This window comes from Tamandua tetradactyla, chromosome 2 (genome assembly GCF_023851605.1).
Source record: "Tamandua tetradactyla isolate mTamTet1 chromosome 2, mTamTet1.pri, whole genome shotgun sequence".
Lineage (NCBI taxonomy): Eukaryota > Metazoa > Chordata > Mammalia > Pilosa > Myrmecophagidae > Tamandua > Tamandua tetradactyla.
The window spans coordinates 202,292,617-202,312,359 of record NC_135328.1 but is presented as its reverse complement, the minus strand read 5'-3'; the positions used below and the strand labels follow the sequence as shown (position 1 = coordinate 202,312,359).

General features: G+C 37.1%; 1 protein-coding gene and 1 long non-coding RNA gene across 9 annotated transcripts; one reads left to right on the top strand and one right to left on the bottom strand.

Annotated features, from left to right (window-relative positions):
* Window positions 1-278: 278 nt before the first annotated feature.
* On the bottom strand, window positions 279-14,188 carry SRSF10 (serine and arginine rich splicing factor 10). Of its 8 annotated transcripts, XM_077150883.1 has the most exons (7): window positions 13,972-14,187; window positions 12,358-12,462; window positions 8,691-8,794; window positions 7,065-7,227; window positions 6,782-6,835; window positions 6,547-6,648; window positions 279-3,175 (listed from the first exon to the last, which is right to left on the bottom strand). In XM_077150883.1, the coding sequence occupies exons 1-7, from the start codon at window positions 14,034-14,036 to the stop codon at window positions 3,115-3,117; spliced, it is 654 nt and encodes a 217-aa protein (XP_077006998.1). In that variant the 5' UTR covers window positions 14,037-14,187; the 3' UTR covers window positions 279-3,114. The 8 variants fall into 8 exon arrangements, with proteins under 8 accessions (XP_077006998.1, XP_077007003.1, XP_077007002.1 ...); XM_077150888.1 differs by lacking the exon at window positions 6,547-6,648 and having other exon boundaries at window positions 279-3,408; window positions 6,782-6,832; window positions 13,972-14,188; XM_077150887.1 differs by lacking the exon at window positions 6,547-6,648 and having other exon boundaries at window positions 279-3,408; window positions 13,972-14,186.
* LOC143674759 (uncharacterized) lies at window positions 13,843-18,430 on the top strand. Its single transcript, XR_013171206.1, has 3 exons — window positions 13,843-14,454; window positions 17,020-17,230; window positions 17,432-18,430. It is a non-coding gene; the product is annotated as an uncharacterized LOC143674759 (long non-coding RNA).
* Window positions 18,431-19,743: the final 1,313 nt, after the last annotated feature.

The following is a 19,743-nucleotide window of genomic DNA, read 5'->3' as shown; positions in this document are numbered from 1 at the left end:
AAATAGAAGTTACAGAAAATCTCAGGATTGCAGTGTCAGACAGTGTGAACCTTCAGTGTAATTAAAATATTCTCAAATCTTGGATGGCAGGGTGTAGGGTGTAATCTTGAATCCTATTATCTTCCCAAAAGAAAGCATAAGATAAAATACGGGTTTGGGTTAAGTTCTACAAATGTTTTCTTATGGTTTTAGTTGCATTCTCGCAGACACTTATTTTTTCAAACAAGGAAGAGAATACATCTCAAGTTCTAAAATCCAGTCTCAAGGCAAGGCAGAACTAAGCTTAGAAAAATCAGTGTTTATTCACTAACATTAAAGAGATGATCTGCAAAAATAAACAGTATGCCTTTTACTTCTCTACAAGCTGTCAACTTTTAATGACTTAATTTACATGCCTTGCTTTTTATCCCAAATAAAAATAGAAGGCCTAATCTTAAGTACATGGGCAGTAAAAGTTTTATGGATACAACTCAATAAGCTTAACACTGCTGGAGGATGGGGTAGAGGAAATCCCATAACAATCGGCATGTCTTGTAGCTGTCGATACAGGTCGCTCATTTCACACTGTTTACCAAGTCATTGTCTAGGATGAGATTAGTTTACTCCCTGGACTACTGAAAACTTTTGTGTCCTGTTATGCTGTCTCAAGCCACAGCTCTCCATTTCAAAATATCTTACGACTTGGTCAAAATGCAATACAATGAAAAATCCCTAAAAAGGTTTGAAACTTGGGAAAAGCAATGCTGGAAAGTATCCAAGTAAGAGCTGTGTGATTTTGGATTACATTTAACCTCAGGTTTCCTCATCGGGAAAAGTTACCAATCAAGGCATCTAAAGTTGTGAGGAATCAAATAGTTTATGCAAAAATCCCATCACATAGTAGGCACTTTTCACATCTGTAAAATGGTAATCATATCCACTTTGTAGAAGTGTTAGGATTAAATAGAAATATTTTCAGAGTGCTTAATTAGCATATGAATTGGCATGTTAGGTGCTTAGTAATATCCACAGCATTCAGTACAAATGGAAAGAAACCACCACAGAAAATACCTTAAAGCAATTCATTCCAATTCTACAGTTGCCAAACTATACAGGTCGTTTCTGATCTCTCTTTTAGAGAACTATCAAGTATTACATCAATGGTACTTATAAAAACAGAATGACAAAATTATTTTCCAGCAAAAATGAAACCAGAAGTCTTAAGAGAGAAACTTAATGGATGTAGTGAATATTGTTTTGAACAAAAGTTCAACTGAATACCCAACCTACTCTTTCCCTTGGCCCTTTCAAACTCCAATTAAAAAGATAATGGGGAAGATAAAATGCAAACTGTCCAAATGTCTATGAATCACATACAGAGTTTTTAAAAAAATACACCACCTAAATATAAAACATTCTCAATGCTGATGATTTTATAAAGGTGTTAGAACAAAAGAATACCGTTTATAATGAAATCTATAGTCATTTTCAAAGTAAACAATTCCATTTTATCAATTTTATTGTCTCCATGAAAATAAATCTCACTTGATTAAAAAACACAAACCAAATTTAAAAATATGCACTGCAATTTAGATGCACATTCAAGTGGTAGGTTAATAAGTATACTCTGCCACTTGGTTGTGTGATCTTGGGCAGGTTTGAAAAATCAATAAAATAGGAATACCTCCATTTCATACCTCCCTTAGTTAAGGGTATTCTGTTATACTATCAATATCTTTGTTAATTAAAGGGTTAAATTCCATTTCTGGATTTTTAGAGGAAAAAGCATTCCATGAAGTTTTAAAATACATGGCAAAAATATGACAATTAGTGAGTGATGAAATCAATGTATCAGCAAACAAATTTCACATCCTAATAAGGAACTAAGGAATCCAGAACATTTTTGTGATACTATAAAAGTTATTTATTCACTATACACAGAACATGTCCCCTATAAAATGTACATGTAAATCACTAAAAAGTATAATTTGGTGAACATTTCCTCAATTACAGAACATACTAAATCATGGGGTAACAGCTCTGTCTGCCTCAAAATAATAATTTTAGCACCCAGAGTCTCCTTTATATCTAATGCAAGGTTGAACACTTATTTTGGGATTACTTCCTAACGTGTTTGAAGAGGCAGTTAACAATTTAATATAACTCTAGTATATTACAGTCACTGCACAATAAACCAGTTTATTACAGATTAAAACAAATCATTTTTCATTATTTGTATTAATGGGATGCAAACAAATACTGGATACTTTAAAATGGCAGAAAACCACAAAATTACTTAGCTTTGATAGTATATATTGGGTTTTGTAATTACATTAGGATATGACTGGTTACGAATACACCTCAAACAAAACAATGAGGCCATACTGTAATGATTCACTAGATTGTGCTCTCAGACATTTATTGAATAAATGAATTATATTTATTTTTCTTTCCCCAATTATCCAGTAAAAATGTTCTGCCTAACAATAGGGGTACAAATAAATGTTTGCTGAATATACTGACTAGGTAAGAGGTCAGAGGAAATGGACCCTCTTAGCCAGAGATCAAGAATCATACTTGGAATTTGCCTGGGAAAGAGGAAGATGTAAGCTGCATGTGGGGTACAAGTAAATAAACTCAGATGCCAACAAAGCAAACAATTAAGCAGAAACACTGGCACCAAAATAAACATAGGCAGAGTTTGCCAATAATAGCAAAGCTGACTTTAAGAAACAACCAAAGAGAAAGGTTATATTGGACCATATCTTTTCTCACCAATTCAGTTTGAGACAGACCAATAGAGGCACTGTAAGAGACTATGGCTGTCTTCCTTGATATTCAGACATCCTAGTTTTCAATAATTTATTATGGACCTATTTTACCCATGAATCAATATAAACCTGTTCATATTTAGGGATTAGTTTCCACAAGTACAAAGTTGAATTTCCTTTTATTTGTCCTAAAATGCTTACTTTCAAACTTGAAGGGACTTCAATTATTCCATGTAGTTTTCGATAACATTCTTTTATCTTTTCAGACCAGAGTCAAAATATTCGTACAGTATTCATACTGCAGCACCTTCCACCCACCCTTTGGTCGCTTGAACTGCCCTTCTTTGGTTCTTTTTCCGCTTTCTCAGATCTTTCTTGAAGTGTAGTAAGCAGAACTGTACTGGGTATTCCAGCTGCAGTTTGGTCTTAAATAAAAGAAGGATGTTTGTCAGTTTGGTTTTCTTTATTCTTCTCTGTGGTATACAGGATTTTGTTAGTTGAACTGGATGTAGCAGCTTACTGGGCCAAATTTTCAAGAGAATAGTACAATAGTTCCCAGGTCTTTTCCCTGGGTTGTAACTTATCAGCTCATACTCTATGTAGCACCTTTCCTTTCTCACTGAAGCATTATCTGTCATTTTTCTTCTTGCTTACTTGGCTTCAAAAAAAAAATATGCAGAGAGATCTTAAGTAAAAAGAGAGGTGAAGTGTCAGCCCTCACTTGAGTCCTGATATGATCTGATCTACTCTAATGTTGAGCACTGTGCCAGACACACAACAGGTACTTAATAATTGTGGAACTCAACAATGTAACCCCAAATTAACTTAGAACACTATAAGGATCCTCATCAAATACCAAAAGGATCCTAACTATCACAGGTTCAATTATAATATAGTGCTTTTGAAGCTGATACATACAAGGTTCTCAAGAAAACTGAGTCTAAAAATAAGTAAGGCAAATAAAAAAAGTTTCTCATAGAAACTTAGGGTCTGGTATTACTGAAAGTTTTTTTTTTTTAATCTCTTAAAAAACAAAACAAAAAAAGAGTTAACGCCAGGCCTGGGCTGAAATCCCAGCTCTGCCATTTACAATTTTTGTGCCTCAGTTTCCTTATCTGTGATACGGGGATATTAAAAAAATATCTTTCTCATAGGGTTTAATGAAGAGTAAATGAATTAAAATGTAGAGATTTAAAAAAATGTCTGGCACACATAAATACTCAATAAATTAACAGCTATAATTAATCATTATCAAGTATCTGGAATTCAAACCAAATAACAAACAAAAAACACCTAAACCATTATCCCAAAGTGGTTGGCACTTCAAATTAATTGCTCACCAATGTTCAATGCAAAAGAATTTTAAATCATGCCATAACCATAAGGCATTTCAAATGCATCTTGATTAGGAAGGTAGGAGGGCAGAAATATTGGCCAATCCAATAATGGAAACATGAACTTACAATTAGCTGCCCCCAATTTCATTTAACAGGTACCTTAACACTACTAAATAACCTCTACCTCTAAGTTATTTAATCCAAGAGGCTTAATGAGCAATCATGAAACAACTTTGACATTTTTACATAAGGATTTTTAAAGTACTATGTAAAGAATGTTGCTATCTGGCAAGTTCTATTCTTTCCAAAGTCAAAGTTAATTGTGCCTATGCAACACTGATTTAACAATATTCCTAAATCTACAAAGGATTGTTTTCATTGTTATTTTAGAATCATATCCAAAACTATAATAATTCCAGTTAATCATTATTTCCTTCATTTTGTTTTTATTATAGCATGTTTGCTTAATTTACAGCAAGCAGAAAATAAGCTGGGTCTTGTTTTGATCCAAACATTGATGTTTTAAAGGTTGTACACAATATTTGTTAAAAAGAACATATAAAAATACCTTTTTAGAAGCTTCTATTAAGAAAGAAAATACAAAGTTTAACCCCACAACTTTCCTCTTTGCTAGAACTGCAAACTACTGCTACAGTTTTAAATAGACTTTTTTGTTGTTTAAACTATACATCCAGGAAAATCTAAAAAAATTAAAGAAACGTGCATATAAATGATTGCATAGCAGAACATGAACATTAACTGCAAACAGTAAAGAAATGAAAGTTAGAAATACTATCAAATATACAAAGGTTCTAGAATCAATCCTTTAAACACATTCCACAAACAGTATTTAAAAACCATCTTTTGTTCTTTACAGGCAGGCCTAGATTACTAAAACCAAAAATGAAAAAGTAATCCTCTAAAAGGAATCGTTTTTCCACAATATTTCTTACTTAAATCTGCAAGCAAGCAATCTTGAGATTTTTAAAGATGCTAGCTTTTATTCTGAAATGAGATTGGACATGTTATCAAGTTACTTTTATGGCCCCCAAAATGATCTTTCAGAGAAATAATAGAAATGATAAGTGGTTAAAGGTATCATTTCCTTATTTTTAGCCAGGTACTGCCATGTACAATAATGTGCTAATTACCAATGAGCACACTGATAATCAAAAACTCAAGAGACATGACTCTTTCTTAAAATGGACTAATCCTTTCTCCCAAATTATTTAAAATTTCATGGCACCACAAGAGTCCCCTAGTAATGGGAGTGTCTTCTTTCAACTTGCCTCACATAAAATAAACTGAGATGTGAAGAGCAAGCCCCCCTCATAAAGAGGCAGGCAGATTTTGATACAAATGCACAAACCAACTGAGTGCTAGAAGCATCAAAATTCAGTTATTTTACACTATGCACACACACAAACAAAACCTACTTTGAAACAATTTACTTGCTTCTAATAGCAGTAAGAAAACTAAGCACTATCATGGTCAACGATGCTCCTTAAAATTTAGGATAACTAGAAAACAGCATTCGTTCCCCTTAAAATTACTTCTGTCCTCAAAGACCTGCTCAAATTTAAGGTGAGTTCTTCTGATGTTTTGTATGTTTCAAATCTTCACAGAAACCAAAAAAAAGCAGTGAAGGCTCTGTTTCAAAAACTCAAAATCCCTGAAAATGCTACTTAACCCAGTTGGCATCATTCCCCAAGGTAGTGGGGATAACAAAATATCTATTCCACACTGCTTTGTAAATAAACTATTATAATGGGCCTAGACCTCTTGACAAGACATTGAAGGTCCACCCTGAACCTAAATGTGTCTGAGCAGTCAGTGTTGTACTGTGGCTACAACCTCACTTTTGTATCATTCTATCTTATTAACAAGCTACACTTCTAGGTTAACAGTTCTACCAAATATGGATATGAAAGTTTATCTTGAATAAAACAATGTTGCAAATTATGGTCAACCAACATCTTTTCACCAATACTTCAAGCATAAAAAAATGAGAATCTTTACAAAAATATACAGAGACACCACAAATTGGTAGCTGCCCATTAACATTAAACAAACTGGACTCTTAAGAGTGGCTTCTCAACAGCATATCATTTTAATTATAACCATTGCCTGGTACAGGGAAAACTAACAAGTGTCTTTTTTTTTTGTTTAAGCATCATTGCAACATTGTATTCCTGATAATTTAAGTAAACCAAACTATGAGTAAATGAATGATACATGCCTAAAAATATCATGGTTTAAGCTATTAGTGGCCACTGGACTTAGGACTAGTCCAAGACCTTGATCTAGATTTTGACCTAGACCTAGACTGTGATCTTGACTGAGATTTGGATCTAGGTGGTTCTTTTTTCCTTGATTCCTTTTCATATCTTGAGCCAGACTTATAATGTGTTTTGGAATCTGTTTTAGAGGTGCCTCTAGTTTTGGTATGAGATGCAGACCTAGAACGTGATTTAGCCTTCATTTCTTTCTTGGGCTGGGACTTGGACCGTGATCTTGAATTGGATTTAGATCTTGAAAAAGATCGATTTCGGTGTTTGAATCTTTTAAAACAGAGGAGAGATACAATTAGAGTAAAAATTAGATTCTATATTCATCAAATTTGTTATTTTTAGAGCAAAAGTTCACTCTGAAATTGAAAAACATATAGGTCTTTTTCAAAACAAAGTTATTTACCTATCATTGTCGGAATGGCTTCTGCTACGCCGTGGTCTTCCAGTCGGTCTACTGCTAAAAAGTATATCAGAAAAAGCAAACAGTGACAAATGTCTATTTATAATCTTTTAAAGTTTCTAATTATCGTTTCTAAAAAAGTGAACCATAAAAAATAAAACACTAAAATGTTTTTAGAGTCGATGAATCATTCCACATATATAATTAAGAGTATACAAAAGGTTTTAAAAAATGTAATGCTAACAAATTTTTTCTAATGGATCATTGTGCTATACATCACACTTACTTTCTAGGACTATAAGATCTTCTATAGTTGTAATCAAAAGACCGACTTCTTGACCTCCTCCTTTCGTAACTTCGGCTTCTAGAACGTCTATATCTGTCATAATCATCATAGCGTGAAGAACTGTATACATTCCTCCCCTCCTTGGCTTTCATTTGATTTGGTGCTATGAAATACATAAAAAAGAAATATTCAGAAACACTGAAAAAATTAGTATTTAAGTCTTCGGACTATCACAAAAAATAAAAAGGGCAAATTTTGTTTTCCTGCCCCCTTTTTCCTTACAGCCTCAATCTGTGTCAAGGTTAATTGGTTAACTGTGAATATATTAAGTTGGAAAAAGAATTTGTTTATTTTCAAGGAGGTCTATCAAAAGACTGTTAAAAAATTACACCCTCAAGGGCAGTCCACAGTGGCTCAGCAGGCAGAGTTCCTGCCTACCATGCCAGAGACCCAGGTTCGATTCCCGGTGCCTGTCCATGCAAAATAAATAAATAAATAATAATAAATAAAAATTACACCCTCACGTATCTCCTCTACCATTCTTTTTTTTTTGAAATAGACTTTTCACCATCTAGTTTGCTGTCCAAGATATGTCAATTACTTTGACATTAGAAAAATATACCATAAAACTATTTTTTAAAACCCAAACTGAAATAGGAATGACTTTTGAACAACAGGCTGATTTGGAATTTTCCTGCCATGGTTTCCACTCATTAGAACACAACAACAAAATATTTATTGGTGACCTTTGAATAATGTGTGGTGTCAAAGTACAGCATATATACAATTTCTTCCAAAGAATGGAAGAAAGCTAACATTTACTGAATGAACGCGCGCACGCACGCACGCGCGCACACACACACACACACACACACACAAATGGCAGTTATCAATTCTTATGTTACCTCATTCGAGTCTATGTAGCAGGTACTTTATGGGTGTACATACATACACATGTATGTATATATGAACAACACAGTGAGTACCCAGGAACCTATCACTCAACCCAAGTACTGAGAATTACCAATAGCTTTGTCTCTCCCTAAGTGTTTTTCTTCTCTGCAGTAGCTATTTTAATTCTTCACATATAGTATCTTGCCCAAAGTAATGTAATGGCTGAGCCAGAATTCAAACCCAGGTTTATTTGACTCCAAAGCCTGCATTCCTGCTTCATTAGTATACAGCAAATACACTGCATAATAATAAAAAAGCAAGTACAGGTTATTAATCTATACAGCCTTTCCCCAGTCTATCTGCTCCTTTCCATAGCCATGCACCCACACAATAATCCAATTAGATTGTGAAGAGCTTTATGAGGAAAAGAAAGGCTCAAGACAGTAAACTTTTCCCAAGTTTTGCCCATTTCAAATCAAACATCCCGAAGATGACAGTACTCATCAACTTTCTGAACAGTCTAAACACATTTCAAGCATTCCAATCTCCTCCACATTCAACCTATATCTGCCCTGAAATTCTTTAACACATCTGAAAAATATAATATTCTATCTCCTTAAAAACAGTATTTTCTGGGTTTTTAACAGAAACATTGCATAAAGGCTTCCAAGAAGAAATTCTGAATACTGTTAGAAATAATGCAGTATACACGTTAGGCATAAGTATACTTACTCTTCCGATCCCCCTGTGCAAACTGGATTTCAATTTGACGTCCACAAATCCATTTTCTGTCCAAATTATGTAATGCATCTTCAGCATCACGAACATCCTCAAATGTGCTAAATGTTAAGGGGCTTGAGAAGTTTTGCAAACTTTGATAATGAATGAAAGTTCAGTTGGTAATCTGGAACAATTTACAATCTCCCAGTATTGTTCTAGAAAAACCAACCAGACCCCACTTACTAGTTGGTTGATTCAGCTATAAACACTACATAGTATTAAAGCACTTGTGATTTCCTAAGGCATAAGTTTTTGAGATTATACACTGTAAAGTTATTGAAACAAGATCTGTTATAGCCAAATCACCAAGTAGTCTTATATTTTTTCTTTGACTGAGTTTTAAGAATTAACTTAACTAAACAAAAAAAGAAAAAAAATGTCAGTTCTATGTTGGATGATAAAACAAAAATGTCTTAAAACCAAAAGTTTTCATATATTTGTTTCAAATGAAAATAAGAAAATGCCAATAGTTCTTGTGTAAGCAAGCAGAAAATACCTTACCTTTCAAGAGATGACAGTATTAACCTCAAATTTATTTTGCTGTTTTCTCAGAAATATCTAATACTTTTTGTGTACCTGTCTTTCTTGTACTGCCCAGGGAAGACTTGGTACACTGCCACTTGTGGGTATCAAAACAAAGTCAAGCAATACTCAAGACTACCACTATACCAAAAGCATTTTGCATCCATGCAGACTGTAAAAGCATGCTGTCAAGAAACAACAGATCACTGTAAGGGCTCCTAGACCAGAAAGCCCTAGTCATGATACCAAATACACAGCTTTTTGCAAAGAAGTAGGTTTCCAACCTGATAATCTATTAGCCTGAAGCAGAAACTGTTGGTACCCATTTTAGATCTGAGAAGCTAAGCTGCCTCTCCTCCCTCCATCAATGCCAGCAATAATACTATGAGAATCTCTGGCTTTAATTATTCTGTTCCAACCTAACTCGTTTCCTTAAATGGAAGCAAAGTACATACAGGGCACTGTTTGATATAAAAGCTTGGGAAAGGGGGCTAGGTTAGGTTCAAGTGTGTATTTTCATTCATTCTAAAAATCATTCTTCTAATTCGTCCATATCTAGCTCTCAAATTTGAAAATGAAAGAATGGCAGTTCTAGGGAGCTGATTAAAATACCCCTGAAGAGATACAATCCTTTCAAGATAGATACAAGGGCTCTTTTAATTCCAGAGACTAAATGATCCACCCAAATTCCGACTTTCTGTTCTGAAAGGAATTAAGGACCGCAGTAGGTTTCTAGTTCTCTTCCAGAGGCTATGCGTAGATGGAATGGAAGGAGAGGTCTCCCCAACTCCTAGATCATTGAGCTTTCAACTTGAAAAGTCAGAGTTGATGGGGAGTTTAGAACCTTGAATACTATAACTGCACAACCCTCAAGGTTAATGCAGTTGGGCTCTAAAATAATTAAAAGGAGTAAGCTCTCTTAATGGGCACACTGCTTTATTTCTTGTTACCCCTGGAGACAGAATATAACAATTTAAAAGAAGATTAGCTCAAGAGAGCTGTAAAAACTACTGAGAGCAAAGTGTCCTCTGATGCTACCCTCAAAAACAGCCCTGAGCTGGCTGGGCTATAGCAAGGTTTACCTAACCTGTGAACCAAGGAATAGGAAGAGTAGACTAATGGTGAACCGGATTAGGTAGAATAGATAGTGACAGTAGGGACAGCCAAATATCACTCTGATGCCATCATGGAGGAATCTGTACCTCAAGATCTTTACAAAAAAAAAGGAATGGACAATCCTGGTACCTATTTCCTTTTAACTATTTTAAGACCATAAAAGACTTACTGTATGTAAGTCTTTGAAAAGACTTACTTACATGTATGTATTTAAAAATTATCACTTTCCTTTAGATTCCTTTGGACGATATACCCTTTCTGGCTTAAGTATTACATGCTCTTGAATCAAACTATTGCTGACCCTGGTTTCCAGGCCACCCCCAAACTAGGTAAAATCAGGTCCAAAATGTAAGCCAGAATGCACTGCTATTTTTATTTACCAAACCAGATATAGCTCTTACTTTTTTTGCAACCAATTTCCACATCCTTGATCACTGGCCCCACAGGAGCATATTTCAGCCCTTCCCCACAAGATCAGAATGTCCCTAGGACTCCCTTACTCGAACTTTCAAAAGACATACTCAATTTAAACACTTTTTCCTAGCCTGAGGTCCACAGCTCAAATCTTTGTTATAAAGGAGATGATCTCTTTGGACAGTTAGAAAATAGTCACCTTGAAACTGGGTCAATTTCTCATAGACCCTGATGAGGTACCCAAACCAGAGAGGCCGTCTTCTGCCACCACCCATTCAGGGCCAAACAATCACACATGCTAAAGCACTGCAAGGCCAGCAGGCTTCTAGCAGCCATCTCAAAATCTGTGTATAAACAGGTAGTATTTCTAAGTAGATATGACCCTACAAGACCACCAGAGTGGTTTCTAACTAGTTCTAAGGTCACATACCTGTCTCCCCTTTAAAGCATGGCTCTGTGGAGTCCGCTTAATTCCCAAACCTCACTACTACAAAAGAGCTCTGCCTGCTATTCTGTGGCATCTGACCATCCAGTCCAAAGCAGAATTATGCTGAGTTTAAGCTTATCAATATAACATCCTGGTAGCAATTTAACTTGACAAGCTGAGGGTGCATTTATACAAAACCACAATCACAAGGTCAAAGGCCCACACAAATCAAGTTACAGGTTTTGTCACTAGACCAAACCAGAATAATTGAGTTAACTGCTTACAAAACATTAAAAAAAGCAAAAAAAAAGAAAAAGGAAAATAGTTATTCTGTAGGATACATCAGGTATGATTCCTTTAATCTTGGCCATCATTCAACTTCATCTTGACCTTTAACTCTTTAAGTGCTTGTCAGAAGGACTTGTCATGAGATGCTTGGCCAAAAATGACAGATGGCTTTATCTTTAACTTTGAAAAACAACCTTTTCCCCCTTTTGCAGATAAAGCGAGGCTTTGTCTCCCATTAGGCTTGTCCTTCTTCCAGCTTTTCTTTATTTTTTCTTTTCCCAAACTCTCCCTTCTCTTCAAGCCTGATCCTTAAGAGGTCTTTGGCTTGTCTACTTGCCTTAAGTGTTGAACTCTACTCTAAAGGTTCTTTCATGCTTTCTCTTTGGGGTCGCCATAACTGTACAGACAGCTTTACATTCTCTGAGGCAACAACAGAGGACAGCAAATTAGGGGACAGTATTAAAGAAGTTTACCTCATTGTTATACAATTTGTTTTTGATCAAGTGATTCAAATTAACAAGCAAGAATACCAAACTTTATATTGCTAAGCACAAGAACATATTAATTTTTGATTTACATTAAAGGTGGCAGCAACCAGAATGTATTCAATTTTAAATCATATTATAATCACTGAGTGTCAGTAGCATGAATGGGAATTTAAATATTTTGCTATTTTTGGATTAACTTTAAGAAATCGAGCTCTGCATGAGTCAGAATTAATTTTCAAAACTCTGAAGACATAAGACATTAGAAGACAAAAAAAAAAACTACTTTTTAGATGTTACCTCTTACATAAACTTGAATTTCAAACTTCAACACCCCTCACTAATCAGCCATCTGAAGAAAGGATATTGAACATAAGCAAATCCTCTTGGACGACGAGTGTAGAAATCAAGTGGAACATACACATCAACTATAGGACCATAACGACCAAATTCACGACGTAAATCTTCAGACCTAAAACATCATAAAAAAAGATCCCAAATTTTTGTATTCACTCTCTTAAAAGAGGTTCTTTGTAAGAAACAGGTATTTTTCTGTACTATCTCAATCAGGGAAAGGGACTGTGGTTTAATAAAATAGAAATATGTGACCCATAGGCCTCAGCTGTGTCTCTTGGTGACCTAAAACAAACAAACCTAAATTTCACCACTATGAGCCAATTTAAGAACATACAAACACGTACAGGCAATAATTCTTTTTGTTAAAGGAAAACGAGGATTCAAGTATTTGGAAGATAAAAAATACAGTTCATAATCAATCTATTACTACTTTACATGAAGAGGTCCAGTAATCAGGAAAACTGTATATAAAGAAACTTGCTCACAACTGATCTCTATCGTTTTTATTCACATTGTCATTTTTCATAAAAGATAAAGCAGCATTAGGTTGTATACAAGTCTCTACTGCTTATGTTTTTCTGTTACGTATCAAATTAACTCTAGCATCCTGGAAAAACGTCACACTTACTTGTACCCCCAATTTTTAGGGACAGTGTTAAATGTCGACTAGTAGGTGCTTATGGTTTGAAAAACAAACCACAATATATAAATAACTCCTTAATAAGGGAAATTTTTTCTAGTCACTGAAACACTATATTACTTGCTTTCCTACTTTAAAAAAACAAGGGAGATCTGATTATTTGTGAAATATAAAATCTCATCTTGTGGATACACTCATTCCTAAAAAATTCTGAAGGCTGTTCCAAGCAATTAAGGGAACTGGTGGGAACAAAGCTTATTTAAGGCACTATGTGCACTGATCTGATGTAGCTATCAACATCCAACATCAGAGTCTTCCTAAGTCCCCCTTCTCAAACGGTGCCCACAATTTCAGTGAACGGGAAGAAATACGATTTAACCGGAAAAATTTAATTTCCCAAATTTCAACATTCTTTCTCTAAACATCTCCCAAAATATGAAAAAACTTAAGCATAACCTCCCCCTACCCCATAAAAAGGAAATGCTTCGCCACTTTCCCTCACCCGATCCCGTTATTTCAGGGCAAAATAATGTTTAAAAATATAACCGAAACAAGTAATCTTTGGGTTGAGGGGGCGTACATCCCAAAAACGTGAGCTTTAAATCGATCGGGAGCGGATGTCCGCTCGCGTAAAGGCCGCAGCGACGGCTGGATGCGCCGTGAGGAAACCGGGTGGAAGGGGCCCCAAACCAGAGGGGGAGGGGGAAGGGGAAAACGAAAAGCCCGCCACGCGGTCCGCGCTTCCCGCGGCGGCCGGGCTAGGGCCAAGGCCAGGGCCAGGGCCAGGGCCAGGGCCAGGGGCGCCGCCCTTGCCCCCACGCGGCGGTTGCGGCCGGCGGCGCGGCCTAGTTGGGCGCCACAGGCGGCGCGAGACCCGCCATCTTCGTCCCTTCCCGCTCCCGGCCTAGCGCCGCCACCACTCGGGTCCTCTCCGGAAACCTGCGGTCTCGCCGCGTGTGCCTGGCGTACCACCCTTGTACATACCTGGTGTCGTCGGCCACGTTCCTCACGAACAGAGACGTGTTGGGGGGGCGCAGATAGCGGGACATGGCGGTGGCGTAGAGTCTAGGCCACGGGAACTAACGGGCTTAACAAACCGTCTGCGGCTCCTACGGCGGATCCTCAGACACACACAGCCAAAAGGCTCCGCTACGGCAACCGCCTCTTCTCGCGAGACTTCACTCCCGCCTCCACCCACCCCCTCCTATCTCCACTCAATGCCAGGGTCGACAACGGTTCTTTCCCGCGAGAACACGAAGCAAGAATCTGCGCATGCGGACGACTGGGGTGCGTGTCGCAGCTTCGGTCTCGTTCATTGGCTTCTTCGTGCTCCCTCTTCTTGGTTTTTCCCAGCCTCCTCTTTCTTTATTTAGTGCTTTATTTTCGCGCTCTTTTCTGCCTTGCATAGACCTCAAGTCAGGAAGCAGATGTTTTAGTCCCTACGCCAAACTTTACAGTTATTATTAGGTGGGTAATTAAAAAAAACATAATTTGGAGAGACGGCAATAAAATTTCCTGTCTGGGCCAAATGACGCCCGGCTTTTATTCGATCCCTCACAGCAGGAATTTACAGCCTGGGTGTGTGCCTTTGCGTTGAGGTGGGCCCCTTTCTTTCCAGTGCTTTCAGCAATCCCGGGCCGGCTCGATAAGCACCTTTGCCCATGCTGCCTCAGGCATTTGGGATGTTTTTGCTTCTTTACCTTTCCTCTTGAAGGTTGTTCCCAACCTTTCCACATTTTAGTCTCTTCATTTACAGTGTACTCTTTATTGCTAATGGCTTCTTGGGATTTGCATTGTTCCTGTATTGCAGTGGTTCTCAAACATTTTGGTCTCAAACCTCTTTATGCTCTTAGAAATTATGGAAGACCTCAAAGACCTGTGTCTAGGATATACCTATTAATATTTGCCGATTTAGAATTAAAATAGAAATTTTTGAACCCCCACGGGAATGTGCAAGTACACTTTCTGCTATCCTTCATCACAAGTCATGTAGCCTTTAGAGAATGCCACTCTACCTGAGAGAGAATGAGCAGGAAAGAGGCAAGTAATGTTTTAGTATCGTTTTGGACTTGGAGACCCTTTGGAGGCTTTCTTGGGACCCCTCCTGGACCACACTTTGAGAACCATTTGCTGCTCCATTACACTAAACATCAGAGATGAGGGACCTTCTGTTACAATGCCTCTGGCAGTACCATAGTGCCAAGCACTTAACAGGGACTCAAGTACTTTAAATAAATGAGCGTTTATTTTATAAAAGGCCATAAAAGGATCAGCATCTGGACCGGTTTGAATCTGTTGTGTACCCCAGAAAAACCAAGTTCTTTAATCCTCATTTACTATTGCTGGGTGGGACCTTTTTGATCATTTCTATGGAGATGTGACCCACCCAATTGTGTGTGGTAACTTTTTTTTTATTGTATAGTATAATATATATACAAAGCAAAGAAATAAAAAGCAATAGTTTTCCGAGTACTCTTCAACAAGTGGTTACAGGAGAGATCCCAGAGTTTGTTATGGGCTACCATACGATCCTCTCATATTTTTTCTTCTAGCTGCTCCAAAATATAGGAGGCTAGACGGCTTAAATACTTTTTTATCATCACAACTGACTCTTTTTTCCTGTCTTTTCTTTTTTGTGAACAATAACATATGTACAAAAAAGCTATAAATTTCAAATCATAGCATCGTTAGTTTAGTTGTAGAACGTGTTTCAAACCCATATTTGACTTGAGTTACAATTTCACAATTTCAGGTTTTTACTTCTAGCTGTTCTACAATACTGGAGACTAAAAGATCAATTTAATAATTCAACATTCATATTCATTTGTTAAGTCCTACCTTCTATGTATAATTCCACCATCACCTTTGATTTGACTGTATTTTTTTCATTTTTAAAGTTTATACTTTGTTTCTTAATTAGATAAGTAAAGTGTAGAGTAGATAATTAAGGAAGTACAAAGTTTTTTTTTTTGTAGGTGAAAGTCACATAACATAAATTTAACCATTTAAAATGAACAATCTAGTGACATTTCCATTCACGAAATTTTGAAACTGTTGCCTCTATCTACTTTAAAAACTTTTTTTATATCACCCCAAAATAACACCCTATACCCATTTGGCAGTTAATCCCCACCCCTACCTCCACCCCAGCCCCTGGCAACCATCACTAATCCACTGTTTCTATGGATTTACCTATTCTGGATATTTCACTTAAATGGAGTCATACAACATGTGACATTTGTTTCTGTTTTCTTCTACTTAGCATAATTTTTTTTGACGTTCATCCATGTTGTAGCATGTATCAGTACTTTGTTCCTTTTTATGGCTGAATAGTATTCCAGTATGAGCATTCCATAGTTGTTTATCCATTGGTGGACATTTGGGTGGTCACACCTTTTGGCTTTTGTGAATAGTGACACTGTGAATATTTGTGCCCAAGCATTTGTTTGAGTAACTGTCTTCAATTCTTTGGGGGTATTGTTATGGATTTAACTGTGTCCCTCAAAAATGATTCGTTCAAATCTTAACTTCTGGTCCAAAGAATGGAACTTTATTTGGAGATAGGGTCTTTGAAGATGTGATTAGTTATGATGAGGTCAAACCAGATTAAGGTTGGGCTTTATCTAATATAACACTAGGGTTGGTCCTAATCCAATATTACTGGTGTCTTTAGCAGAAGAGAGAAATTTGGACACGGAGACAGACATGAGAGCGAGGGTGGCCATGGGAAGATGGAGACAGAAATTGGAGTTATGCTGCCATGAGCCACGGAACACTAAAGATTGCTAGCTACTGCCAAAAGGCCAGAAGGGAGGCAAGGAGCAGTCTTCCCTACAGACTTCAGAGTGCTCATGACTCTGCCAACACCTTGATTTCAGTCTTCTAGCCTTGAGAAAGTGTGAAAGAATGCATTTCTGTTGTTTTCAGCCACCCAGTTTGTGATACTTTGTTAAAGTAGCCCTGGGAATCAGACCTGTGTATACCCAGCAGTGGGATTGCTGTGTCATATCTTTTGATTTTTTTATACCCTAGGATCCCAGAGTGTCTCTTCTTTGCTCCTTTGAAAAAGATCTTGTTGGGAAAAGTCCAGAAAATGTGTGCCTTTCAGCTTCATGGGCTTTGAGCTGGGAGAAGGAAGATGGGAAGACAGGAAGGGATTCTGGAAGTAAAACCCTCCCTCACCAGAGTGTTGCCCAATGTGGAGAAAGCGCTGTATTTCCCTCTGAGCCCTATACCAGGAATGGTAAATATTTTGAAAGCCCAAATGTTAACCTCTGAAAATGGCCTGTTGGCTTTGGGATCTGTTCTTGAAGAAACGAAACCATTTGCCCTGACAAATTTTCTCAGGGTTGCACAGATAAAACCTGAAGATCAGTTCTAAAGCCATGAACTTCCTTGATCCTGAAACAGCCTTTTTATTTTTATTTATTATTTTTTTTTGTAGGTGATGGCCCATGCTGCTTTCTGAAAAAGGAAACACTCTGGGACAAATTCGGTGGGCTTGAATTAGTGGGGATCATGGGCCTGTCTTCAGCAGAACCAAAACCTGATTCAATCCCACAAGATTAATTTTATTGGTATACTGTTTAATTCAGAAAGTTGGCATGAATGGTGCTCAGCACTTGGACAAGCAATCAGAAGCGTGTTCTTTTAATTTGTTTAATAAGCTGTGCCTGGTATTTCCAATAATAAGCCTTCTCGCACTAATGGGTAGGCAACAAGCCAAGTTCCCCAGACTGGGAGGGTTCAGTGTTCCTGGTTAGACATCCCTTATTTGTGGGTTGGAGGCTTTGGGGCACACACATATATATACATCATCAGTTTACCTATGTACAGACCCCTCTTTCAGTCTGGCTCCACTAGCTCTGCTCCGTGGGTGAATTCCCAGCTAAAGCACACATCATTCATCAAGTTCCTTAGATGATCTATTCTAATGGGTAGATGGCTGCCTTGAATCTGCTTAAGGTAAAAATCACTTGTTATATCATAGCCCTGTTTTATTATTTTTATTTTTTTTTCTCCTTTTTTAAAAAACTTTTTTATTAATTAAAAAAATTAACAAACAAAACATTAAGATATCATTCCATTCGACATATACAATCAGTCATTCTTAATGTCATCACATAGTTGCATATTCATCATTTCTTAGGACATTTGCATCGATTTAGAAAAAGAAATAAAAAGACAACAGAAAAATAAATAAAACGATAACAGAGAAAAAAAAAGATTATACATACCATAACCCCTTACCCCTCGCTTTCATTTACCGCTAGCATTTCAAACTAAATTTATTTTAACATTTGTTCCCCCTATTATTTATTTTTATTCCATATGTTCTACTCTTCTGTTGATATAGTAGCTAAAAGGAGCATCAGACACAAGGTTTTCACATTCACAGAGTCTCATTGTGAAAGCTATATCATTGTTCAATCATCATCAAGAAACATGGCTACTGGAACACAGCTCTACATTTTCAGGCAGTTCCCTCCAGCCTCTCCACTACATCTTGAACAACAAGGTGATATCTACTTAATGCGTAAGAATAACCTCCAGGATAACCTCTCAACTCTGTTTGGAATCTCTCAGCCACTGATACTTAGTCTCATTTCACTCTTCCCCCTTTGGTCAAGAAGGTTCTCTCAATCCCTTGATGTTAATTCTCAGCTCATTCTAGGGTTTTTCTCAGTCCCTTGATGCTGAGTCTCAGCTCATTCCAGGATCTCTGTCCCACGTTGCCAGGAAGGTCCACACCCCTGGGAGTCATGTCCCACGCAGAGAGGGGGAGGGTGGTGAGACTGCTCATCATGTTGGCTAGAGAGAGAGAGACCACATCTGAGCGGCAAAAGAGGCTCTCTTGGGGGTGACTCTTAGGCCTAAATTTTAAGTAGACTTGACCTATCCTTTGTGGGGTTATGTTTCATATGAACAAACCCCAAGACTGGGGGCTCTGCTATAGCTTTGGTTGTCCACACTGCTTGTGAGAATATCAAGAATTCAACTTGGGGAAGTTGAATTTCTCCCCACTCTCATCATTCCCCGAAGGGGGCTTGCAAATACTTTTCCAGTCACTGATCAAATCACTCTGGGATTCATTGGGGCATCACTCTGGACAAACCAACAAAATCTCATGTGCTACCTGAGATTCCAAGTACTTATGACATTCAATCAAACTATCTACATGAGTTATATTAGGAAATGCTCTAGTCAAAATATGAATTTTGTAACAAATAAACATTTTTTTGCTTTAGTCTCACACATAAGGTGACATTTTAAAGTATTAATTATCATCTATTTTCAGCAGCCTGCAATAATGACATTCCTTTGTTCTTCCTCATGCCAAAACATTTTTAAAATTTGTACACTGTACATTTCACTATTATTATACACTCTAGGCATTCCTAGATTATACCATCTCGATCTTTACCATCTATCTTTCTTTCTGATTTCATTTATGTCTCCAGGTCCCCTCCCTCTATCATTCTCACATGCAGCTTCATTCAGTGTTTTAACATAATTACATTACAGTTAGGTAGTATTGTGCTGTCCATTTCTGAGTTTTTATATTCAGTCCTGTTGCACAATCTGTATCCCTCCAGCTCCAATTACCCAATATCTCACCCTATTTCTATCTCCTGATGGTCTCTGTTACCAAGGAAATATTCCAAGTTTATTCACTAATGTCAGTTCATATCCGTGAGACCATACAGTATTTTTCCTTTTGTTTCTGGCTAATCACACTCAGCATAATGTCCTTAA

Excerpts from the sequence above, each read along its gene's own strand:
- SRSF10 (XM_077150881.1), bottom strand. The coding sequence starts at position 14,036 with ATGTCCCGCTATCTGCGCCCCCCCAACACGTCTCTGTTCGTGAGGAAC. Across the intron at positions 7,228-8,690 it reads TGCACAGGGGGATCGGAAGA|CACCAAATCAAATGAAAGCC; the intron begins GTAAGTATACTT and ends TGTATTTCATAG. Across the intron at positions 6,649-6,781 it reads AGCCATTCCGACAATGATAG|ATTCAAACACCGAAATCGAT; the intron begins GTAAATAACTTT and ends CTGTTTTAAAAG.